General features: G+C 41.5%; 2 protein-coding genes across 2 annotated transcripts in view; one reads left to right on the top strand and one right to left on the bottom strand.

The window, feature by feature from the left end:
* The window catches only part of LOC118424617 (transient receptor potential cation channel subfamily A member 1-like), a 12,209-nt gene extending 7,858 nt beyond the window's left edge, over positions 1-4,351 (top strand). Inside the window, exons 17-23 of the mRNA XM_035833262.1 lie at positions 25-197; positions 796-937; positions 1,242-1,415; positions 1,611-1,679; positions 2,025-2,162; positions 2,468-2,556; positions 3,065-4,351. Of these exons, the coding sequence (XP_035689155.1) occupies positions 25-197; positions 796-937; positions 1,242-1,415; positions 1,611-1,679; positions 2,025-2,162; positions 2,468-2,556; positions 3,065-3,425 (1,146 nt within the window). The 3' untranslated portion in view covers positions 3,426-4,351. The remainder of the gene's footprint in view (positions 1-24; positions 198-795; positions 938-1,241; positions 1,416-1,610; positions 1,680-2,024; positions 2,163-2,467; positions 2,557-3,064) is intronic.
* A 786-nt stretch (positions 4,352-5,137) lies between these two features.
* Positions 5,138-10,307, bottom strand: LOC118422635 (transcriptional repressor protein YY1-like). Its single transcript, XM_035830294.1, has 5 exons — positions 9,834-10,307; positions 8,873-9,035; positions 8,276-8,339; positions 7,828-7,986; positions 5,138-7,487 (listed from the first exon to the last, which is right to left on the bottom strand). Exons 1-5 carry the CDS (start codon positions 10,252-10,254, stop codon positions 7,239-7,241), a joined length of 1,056 nt encoding a protein of 351 aa, XP_035686187.1. The 5' UTR covers positions 10,255-10,307; the 3' UTR covers positions 5,138-7,238.
* Positions 10,308-11,485: the final 1,178 nt, after the last annotated feature.

The raw sequence follows: 11,485 nt of genomic DNA, 5'->3' as shown, positions 1-11,485 counted from the left end.
TGTCACTGCTTTGGCAATTTTCAGGGCTTGGATTTCCTGACCGTCAGCAACATGCTGGATTTCATCATGTGCCTTGCTGCTCTTCTGTACACACTTCCAGCAAAACTCCCATTACCTATGCATCCATGTGTGAAGGCGTATGCTGCCACCATTGCCGTGTTCCTGGCATGGATCATGTTTGTTCTCGTGCTCAGACGGTGAGATCTATAGCATCATATCTGCATAAATTAGGGACACAAATTCTGATAAAGACAATTTGAATGGTAATAAAAAATATTTGATTTTTGCTCCAACAAGAGAATCAAATACGGAGTTTCATGCGTAGTTTCAAGATGCTGTTGAACTTGATGTACTTTCCTCGCCCTAAACAAGTATCAATAAATTATTAACTAAATGTGATAAGGTGAAGTTTTTCAAGTAGCAAGTAGTATCGCAAGTAGTGTCTTCTTTTTCTCTTGCGTTTTTGGCCAAGTGCACCAGGTCACCTTGCTGTTCTGGATAAGTGTGTTAGGTTCTTTTATAGGCAGGGGTATGATGCTTCAGGCTTATGCCTGAAGTTCCCTCATACATAGGGCCGACAACTTAACATCACCATCCAAAATGAGGAATGCAATCCTTTACAAAATGTCCAAGCCCTGGTATTGAACACCTGCCTGGTGATCTATGGAAATCAATCCATATGGCCAAGCAGTGGTCATGTGTTACCTCTTTTGCCATGGGGACACGTCACAATGTACTGAAGATTAAATGGAGCAGTTCAAGTTGAGCTTATACCTTGGTATTTTGCATTGACAGGATCTATGTATTTGGGCTGTACATCATCATGATCGGCAGCATCTTCATCACGATGATCAGGGTGGTGCTGGTGTTCATCATCTACCTCTTCGCCTTCTGCTTCTCCTTCTTCTACCTGGTCACCATTGCAGATACGTCATTGGTAAAATACATGAGCTTCCATAAAGCAATATCACTTGAAGATAGTCAGATCATCAGTATACGAACATTATGGTGCAGTTTCAATCGTTGATTCAGTAAAGTACAATCTCAATCATCGATTCAGTAAACTGCAATCTCAATGATCAATTCAGTAAATTGCCAAAGATTTTAAAGAAAGTTTGGTTTGACAGGCATGAGACGAAATAGATTAGTGAAGAATATACCCCTAGCGTGAGTATGATGCAACCTATAAAAGACTGCCACTGCAGTAATGTTAGAACATACATATGTATTGCATTCCACAGGGGAGTGGCTTTGATGACTTCCCGAGGACCTTCTACACATTGCTGTCTATGATGATGGGGGAACTGGACATCAACAGCAACTTCAAACTCGGGGTGAACACGAGAAACTCCATCACTCTGGCACTCCTGCTGATCTTCATCGTCGTCATGTGCATCATCATCGTCAATTTGCTGGTTGGTCAAGTTGATGTTACTTAACTTCACAGTGCAAATCAGCATATTCAGCATCACAGTATTGGTAATATGATCAAGCCAACACAGAGAATGCCTGTTTTTTTTTCTGGTCATAATGACAGAACAAGCACATTGATAGTTTATTAGAACTGCAAATTTGATTTTGGTTATAATATTTTCCAATCCGTTCATCAGGTTGGTCTGGCTGTTGGGGACATCAAAGCAATCAGGGAGGCAGCCAGACTTGGTCATCTTCAAATACAGGTGAGCTCCTACGTAATCAACAATCTGTGCATGCAGTTTTTTCATCATCACATAGACAGGTAAAGGTGCGCTCCTACCACACTTGTGTCAAGCTTGCGTCACTGCGGGGTTCGTTCACTGCATCACTGTTTTGTTATTTTCTCCATTTTTTTATAATTTAGATATTGCGTGATACGTTAAAATATGACTTAGAAGATGACAAAAAACACAAACAGAAAGAAAATTTGTTCTTTGTCTCTGAAGTTCGTTGAGTATCTTTCCAACCCCGCAGCGACGCAAACTTGACACAAGTGCGGTGGGAGCGCACCCTTAGACTAATGTGGGGCCATTATTGTTTCATCTCAGGCGGAGTATATGTTGCACAAGGAATGGGGCATCAGTCTGTTCCTCCGGCGGTTCCAGATCATGCATTATAACGAAAAGAAGGGGTCCAGGAAGAAGATGAGCTTGATTACCAGAATTGTACCTCATCAGCTGCGTGAGGTAAATCTTTGTACCTGCTTGTACACCAACAGAATGCTTTTGATGACAAGCAAAAAAAAGCCTGATGGAAATGAAGACTTCATGTTAATGGGAATGAAGACTTCATGTTATGCACTATGATATGGCAGACATACAGTGGAACCTACTTATATTGATGACTGCTCCATATGGTAGTGAAATCCTTAAAGCTAACCTAAACCGTACCGACCTACAACCATTCGTAACTACTAGTATAAACATGGTTGTTATGTTTGACACGTTAACCATAGTTTGTACTGTTGTTGACTGATTTGCACTGGTTACAGCTGTTTGATGTGGGCAAAGAATTTGAAGAAGCCAAGTCCTGCTCATGTCATGAGATTCTGGAGGAAACAAGAGCGAGTCTGGAAGCAAGGTAAATGCTGTAGTGTCACTAACGCTATGCTTCAGGCACAACTTTCCACAAGAGTAAACTTAAGTTAAGGCCCAGGTGTTGCTTACATTGACACAGCATTAATATTAATATTGTGGACAGCATGTTACAATCAATGAATCCATCAAGAAACAATACCGTTAGATAATGTCTGCATGTAAATCTGTGCGTATGTTGAAAGAGGCCATCAGACAACATTTGACTGATTCTGTATGACCTAGGCTGAAGGCGTGGCGTTGGCGTGGCGTAACTGGTAGAGCGTTCGGCTCGGAATCGAAAGGTTCCGACTTCGATTCCCACCATGCCCCGACGTTGTGCCCTTGGGAAAGGCACTTTACACGACTTTCCCTTACAGTAGAGTGACGCCCACCGAGCCTCTTCAGCTAATTTGTCTAACTGTGTGCCCAAAACACACTACGGGTTTGGTGCGTTGACGTGCCAACATCTGCACAATTGACTTCCACCAAGAACCGTTAATTTTTTTTTTTAGGCTGAAGGAGGTGATGTCCAGTCTGTCGAATGTTCAGCATGACTTGAGCCAGTTATCCAAGCTAACATCTCAAGAGCAGCTCAGCTCAACATCGCTGAACGCTACTCCAGGAGATGAAGATGATGATGATGTTGGCCATGTGGATGACCTTATAGACGAGTACCGGCGGAATGAAAATAAGTTATACCGGCAACACTCCACAGAGGGTGACGAGGGCTTTAGGCCAAGAGTCGGCAGCAGTGTAAGCATCCTTAGGAAACTCCGCGGAAAATCTCGCAGGAATGTCAGTGTCATTAAAGAGGACAATGAAGGGGAAAATGCAGAGGACGAAGGGGCGGAATCTTACACTACAAAGCTCTGATCAATTAAGAAGTTTTATGGACTGTCATTGTGAAATGCAAAATTTAAGTACAGGTATCGCATTCCAGTGAATATTTGCTCATGCTTTATTTGTATCATAAATGTGCAATGTTGTGAGGGTTGTAGTGATACAAGCCTGATGAACTTGTGTCTCTAGTGGCACTTCTGTGTCAAAGACACTGAGCATTTGAGTTACAGAATATAATGTCAGCTCAAGACTTACTTCAACAGGATGAATATTGCTTTACAAGCTTGGCACATTTTGCATCAAATTTTTGTGTCTATAGTATGAAAATTTTTGTACAACAATGGACTTTTTTGTTGAAAAAAGTGCCAGATTTTTAAACATTTGCATAAATGTAAATGATTGTAAAAAGGACTGAAACATGCTACATACAATTATCAGAATATAGGTTATAGGTATAAGTTAGGTCCATATGTATAATGTATGGGCTCATTTGGGTTTTCAAGAAATACCAGGGTAGATACAATGTAAGATTAACCCTACTTCCTGTAATCAAAGGCCTAGCAGGGCATCCATAATGAAGCAACACGTGAAGGTAAACAACGCTACATATAGATTTTGATAGCTATACATGATAATATGTAACAACCCTACTTGCTGAAAAAATGTTTTAGAACCTTCTTAAGCAAATGAGACAAAAAAGGATAAAGTTATGATATGCTACACTTGTGTAAAAATGTGCATTTGTGCCAAAATTTGCCTGTCTCTTGAACCACAACATGTAATCATGACAGACCTATTAATGTCATTTTGAACAGGCCCAGAAATTGTATGTAATCAATTAGATTGGTAGAAAACAGCAAAGCTTTGTAAAAGCTAGTATTGCAAATAAGACAAGTATATATGTCATGTAATGCATTCCTCATAATCCTGTTATTTTATTAAAGCAGTACAAAACATTACCATCTGTTTTATTTACGTTTTGGTTGTAGTTGTGAAATGTGAAAAGATAATTGTCATTCTTAATGGCAATTCATTTGATACTACTGCAAATGCATTTTTGCAGTGGTTCTATGTTCAAGGTTTTCATCATGAACTACATGTTTGAACATATGCTATATGTTGAACAGTACATTGTGTATTACATGTTGGAGGTGACTGTTCTGTCCGTCTGTAGAACCCTTGCCAGGTCATTAGTCATCATCATCATCGGTCGACTTGCTAACACACGACGGGGTTATACCGCCCGTACAGGGCGACATACCCTTTCGCTGGCTAATTACAAGCCAGGTCTCCCGTCCAGATGAATAATGTAAATCACCATGTGGCTGACACAAGACAGAGGTTCGCCAGGTCTCCATCCCGGTGATTTGAAGTGAATCACCAACTTTCAGACAGAAGGATATGCTCCATCGCACACCACACCATCGCATATGTGGGGGTCTTCAACGTGCATTGGTTGTGGCTCTCTTTATAAACAGGACCTCCATTTAACGTCCTATCCGTGGGACGGCCCAAGTCATGGACCAATAAGGTGCTGAGTTAAAGGTCACAAAATCAGGAGTTAAAAGGGACAGGAGAGGTTAATGAGGAATAAGAGGATCGTCATGATAAATATGAGTTGTGCTGTCTGTGATGCAAGAGATGTGATGGATGATTACCATCACAACTTCATTCTACATTCATCTGAATCAAAAACATCCGTATCCAACCTCATGCACTCTGAGACATGAAAACAGCCGGCTTACAAAAGTACAGTCCACTTGGAATTTATTCCCTCCTCAGTTCCTTGAACATGGTATAAACTAAGATTTAGATCTGTTTGCATCCATGTTCCCATTGATCAAGTCACATGCCTCTCTATTTGGCCTATTCCAACAACAATTCTTTTATATACATTACATGTGATGACGATACCACGCATACAAAATGTTTCCTGTGAACTCTAGATAACATTATCATAATAAGCCTGCATTATATTCTAACGTACACAGAACTCATCCGGTCCTAATTAGGGGGAATAAATACAAGAAATTAAAATCTGCAGCAGACTAGAAGCGTTTACAAAAAATCAAGCAAATTAACACAATAGTACAGACACCTTTTACCACATTTAGCCAACCCACTGGGAGTAACAAGGTGAGAGAATGCACCAACAGGCAACTCACAGTTAGTGAAAATTCACACTAAGCCAAGAATCATGTACAAGGTAGGGTCAACACTTCTGCACGGATATATATATACACTTTTCTTGCAAATGCCCAATAATCAACTGACATCAGACAACTAAGTACTCGGAGGCTTTGTGGCTGATAACCCTACAGAGCAGGTCTACGCTAGGAAGCTATCATATACAGCCAGACCCATGTGAAGACAGAACGAACAGCAAGTTCTCATGATCATCTCTCTAGTGAAACACAGAAACTTCAATACTTACAATAAACATGACAAAACCTACATAATAATTTCTTCAAACCCTAATATCAGCACTATTCAGGTATCACTAAGCATGCACGGGTAGTTCTTTAGCTTTCCCTTATCATAACAAGAGGCACTTGCATTGTCTCATGTCCACACTGTTGCAGTACTGAAATAAGTAATAAAATGACAATGGTGGTGCAAAAGGTCCTGTAGCGTTCATAATATCATGAATAATACTTGATAGTTGGAAGGGTAACATTTCTCTGGTTTGCAGGATTGGTTTTCTCATAGAGTTATAGTACTTGAAATGTCTACAGGGTGAGCAAACAGGCATTTCAACTGACACATTTTCACATGAACTCCATGTATCAACATATCACAAATTGAAGGTATATGTGACAAACATGTTACACATGCATATTCAAGGACCAAACGTTGTCACACTTTCTGAAATGAAGTGCCACCATACAGAGAAAGGCCAAGAAAAGGGGTAAATATGATGCCCTGTTCATATCTATGAATTGTTGCTTCTTTGCCATTTCCTGTTGTAAATGTATGATGAATATTTATCATATCCTACTATGGACATAAGTCTTTATACTCCCAGCAGCTGAGAAGAGGCATTTAGCCATAATTTGAAAACTATAAAAACAGACTTGATGACTCACAAGCATAGCTGTAAGAATTCCTTGTTCGGGTCAAAAGCAACTGAAGCTGTTGCCCTTCCATGTTGTGTTTTCCTACCGGGTACAATGACGAAAGATCAAACCTCACAACCTCAAGGAGTTTGGGACCTACACTTATCCATTACATCATCATCTCCCACAAAATACACGACAAAATGTATAAGTGTGAAACTACAGGCTGCTTCTCACTTTATAACATCTGGCAAATAGACACTATTACTGAAACAGTATGAGTCATCAATGTTTTGGTATGGATGGCAGCCAGACATACAAGCGTGTGCATTACATGCCACACAAAGTTACCGCTATGAAAAGGGACCTTTTACTAGTTTTAGACTTCCTGCTAGCTTATAACATTGTCTACTGGATAACCTGGGATCCCTCTTGCTCTCAAAATCAACACAGATGCAACCAAATTTTTTTTCCTAAAATAATTTACAAGTTAGATTTCCATGGGTCACAACTGGTTTAAGTCTGTGTTTTCTTCCTGAGAAACAAGCAATGAAGCAGACTACACTTTGATAACATCAGGTGCACCCTACAATATTTGTGTAAGAGATAACAAAGCATTCCATTGGTGCAATGCAGATATATGTAATACTCATCAGGGCCTTTACTATAATTTTCAAGTAAACAGTCCATGTCTTATATGATTCGAAGTTGTCTTTATATATAAAATTTGAAACTAGATGGGCGAAACCAAACGGTTGAGTGTCGACAGATACTAAGGACAGGTGGCAGCCTACATCTGGAGAGTCATGGTGGAAGTTGGCATGGTGAGGATGGGACTGGTCAGGGCTTGTTGTTGCTGCTGCTGTGCCTTGGCCTTGGCGTGGGTCAGGATGTGAGACTTCAGGTTGGTGGACTGGGCAAACTTCTTGTTGCAGCCGTCGAAGGGGCAGACGTAAGGCCGGTCGCCGGTGTGGATCCGGACGTGGGTCCGCAGGTTGAAGTCGAGGGAAAACCGTTTGCCGCAACCTTCAAATGTACACTGTGGAATGAGAAAAAATGACATTATACAGTGAAATCACATTCCCAGGCACAAGTATATACAGTAGAAGCCAATTAATTGCACAGCAGATTAATGCACACTTCTGTTAACTGCACAGAATCCCCAAATCCCAAACCGGTGCAGTCCAGCTATTCGCATTATTACACAAGCCGGGTAATTGCACGAAATTCATTGGCAAATGGGCCATGCAATTAAGCGGCATTTACTGTATCTACCTATGTATGTGACATCCCAGTATGTTTCCTAGAACATTGGAGCAAAGAAAAAAAAGGATTTACTGGTCAATTTTTTTTCACAGAACCAAATGAAAGGACAGTACCTGGAAAGGCTTCTCTCCTGTGTGGACAAGCTGGTGCCTTTTCAACTTGGAGCTTTCTACAAAGGCCTTTCCACATTCAGCACAGACATGAACCCTGGGGCCGTGTGTGTGCAGGTGCTTCCGCATGGCAGAATTGTCACGGAACATCTTCGTGCAGCCCTGTAACATTCAATCAGAAAAGGCCATTGAATTGCCCGAAGCCATACCATGAGAATGAATTACAAACAAAAAATACAATGCCATGAATATGATATGCTACATGGCAAAGTTATGTATTTTGCAAACATGATACCACCAGTTATTTCTATCTGAAGTGGTCATGAAGCATCAAGATATTGTGTTACCAAGAAAAATCATCTAGCGTTACTACATAGTCCACCTTATTACTTACATGTGGCAACCTTTATACACTTTGAAGACACACTCAAACTCAAGGAAATCACCTTACCTTGTGTGGACATGCAATTGTCTTGGAATCATCCTCCTTGTTCTTCTTTGGTTTCATGCGGATTCTGAAGATGAAGAAAACAGGAATCGTACTCATGGCGAATTCTACTACTTATTAAGGAACCCTTAATTACAAAAGAAACTGCTACAAAACAGCTAACCATAACTGAACATATAACAGATAGGTATGCCGTACAGCTGAACACATTGTATTCAGTGATAAGTCCCTTGACAAATTCAGATACAGAAAGTAACAGTGTAAGCAACATTGCCTTGGCCATACACATACATCTTGCTCTGCCCCTATGAAATCTATTCAATTACCTCACATTTCCACTCAAAGTCAGGGGCAATTTATCATAAATTATTCAGATATATTCAATTATGCGTTAAATATGTGTAACTAAACAGAAAAGGATTGCATAATTAGTTTTTAAAATGTTTGGATTTCTTTCTGCCAATTGCTAGAGCTTGTTCAGTGGCAAGCAAGCATCCCCGCATAGAGGTAGTCCAATCAATACTATAATAATTTACACAAGCGTTTGACTGGTCAGTTGTACAGACACTGGGACAGATGAGGCAAGACAACTTCACTCACTTGGCAAACTCTGCAAGCTGCTTGGGATCTGAAAGGTCGATGCCTGGAATGCCCCCAGATGGAATTTTCTTGCCCGTCATGAACTCGCTAAAGTCGGGGATGGGCTGCGGCTGCGGCGCCGGCGGTTCCGGTTCGGGCTCGGGCAGCTTCTTGTTGCTATCCTCTGTAGTGTGCACACAAAGGAAGCCATCTTGAATGTCCCGGCACCTTCACAAAAGTCACTTTTCGTGGCTAAATCAAAATTTTTGTTGGTGCCAGCAACACAGCAGGTGCACAATGTACTACATAACAATGTTAGCCTATGGCGGGGTACAAAGTAAGCATCCATCCAACTGAAATCTGTGAAAACCTGTTTTTGTCTGGGGCAAAACTGCCCCACTCCGCCATGATGTTCCGCCATATTTTACCCAACACCACCCACACAAAATGGCCACCGAGGAAGGACAGTTTTCGGTCAGAAAATGCTTAATATTCAATCGCCCCCACCCACAAGAACACCGGACGGTCACCAAGTTAATATATGATAGAAATTTGTGCTGCACTGGTCAGAATTTTTCGATTTGAAACGTTTTACTGGACCATTTTTGCATCGGCGGCCATTTTGGAACCGCCATGTTGTTTCATGATGGCGGCGCCCATGGAAAATGCTCTCTCTTAGACATCTTCTACAGATACAGTTCAAAGCATAATCTTCTGACATTTGCCGTCCTCACCGCATAAGTGCTTTTGATTAAACAGACCTCTGACGTCACGCCGCGTGTACAGTCATCCCTAACAGGACAGAAAAATGTCGATATCCGCGAAGATCTTACGGCAACATCACAATCTCGGCATCATCTCAGTAAACAGACGACAAAATGCGTCCCACAACTACCTCAAAACAAGATGCATTATCACATCTAACACTTGCCCTAGCGTAGGAGACTAGTATGCTTGCAGTAGAGATAAGATATCCGCTTACCAGAAGCCCACATCGTCACGGAGAACTCGCCTTCCAGTGTCTTTATTTGGACCTGCTTTTGTTCCCATTTCCGCGACCTCTCGGCGTCTCCCAGATCCCCAAACGCTGCACCCCTCTTGCCTTTCTTCGTCGACCGTCTTCCTCGCTTTCCCGCCGTGCTCACATTAATATGTTCCTCGATCTCCACTGGCATGGGAACCGGGATATGGTCGATTTCCTCGGAGTCATTGTGGACCTCTTCTTCGTCTCCTACGATTTCCTCGTGCGTTTGAAGGATTACTTCCTCGCGACCAGGCTCAGGTAGTGGCTGTAACGCTATCATAGGCTGTGTTTCTACTGTTGTCTCGATGGTTTCGACCACAGGCATGGTCTCCACCTCCACCTCCTGAATTTCGACTTCTGAGCCGACAACAGACGCCATGTTGGAAAAATGGCTGAACAGCAATGGCGCCTTCTTGCTTTGCAGGGGGTGATTAGTATTAGTCACGTGACCTGATATTGAAATAAGTTCCTGAGGGCGGGAACTTTGAATCCTTCACTCGCTACCAATACTCTCGCTTTTCAAAGTGAAAATGTCCATCCTTCATAGCCAGTAAGGATCTTGGCTTCTTCACGTGTATGTTATTCATTTAAAAGGGAAAAAAGCAGCTGAAAATTCAACAAGATATTGTTGTGTTGTGTTGCAATGACTCTTGAAGTACAAGAAATGACCAAAACGAACAGACAAATGTCTATGAATTTCGCTCTACTAATGTCTTGTGCCATGTGCATATAGTGATATATGTTGATAGATTTATTAGGACTGTAATATCTCTATTTATATCTCATCTGACCCTACCCCCTGCATGACTTCAGTGAAAAGCAGACTGCAGGCCAATTTGAGCTTATCATGAATAAAGGTTCAAACAAACTACTGATCATTACTTATCTTGAAGCAGATCTGTACTATACCAGTGCAGAACACATACAGTGTCTAACCAGCCAGACTGGGGCCGCTGGAGATTGTTTGACAGGCTGGATACTGCTTTGCCTCTGGGAGATCTCCTTGGAGATTTACTTCATGGCATGGCGTGATCAACAAATCTGCCCTTTGGATCGTACCTCGTATTTCAATGTTCAAAGATCTACTCTGTACGTCTGTACGTGTAAAATGCATCTTCACCATGACAGGTGCCTCCAACATATCAATCATGATTAATATGTACATGTAATATGGGTGGATATCGGTACAGTGTACTGGTACATGGTACAAAACAGTTTTTTCTTGTTGGACTGGTCCAGAAAAACCGAACCTTAAATAAATCAATGGACTGGATGTTGGACCAATTGGAAAGTGAACAAATTATACTGGCAGGCTTTTTGGGGGGCTTACATTTCAAAGCAAATAACGACAGAAGAAGAGACGTGTTGATAGTCATTTTTCCCCAGTCAAACTTGGTCTATAACAGAGGCAGGTGTGACCAGAAAACAGAATCTTTGTTAGCAAAATGGACCATTGTTTTCAGTATGATAAGTTCACCCTGGACCAGATCTTCTGGACCTGGACCGTACCTGTACCTGAATTTTCTGTACCGGTACCCACCCCTAAACAGTAACATTACATGGTAGATTATAAGAAGACATGATTCGAGCCCATAACACTGAGGAAGCCA

This window comes from Branchiostoma floridae, chromosome 1 (assembly GCF_000003815.2).
Source record: "Branchiostoma floridae strain S238N-H82 chromosome 1, Bfl_VNyyK, whole genome shotgun sequence".
Classification (NCBI taxonomy): domain Eukaryota; kingdom Metazoa; phylum Chordata; class Leptocardii; order Amphioxiformes; family Branchiostomatidae; genus Branchiostoma; species Branchiostoma floridae.
This window is presented reverse-complemented; position numbering and strand designations above follow the sequence as displayed.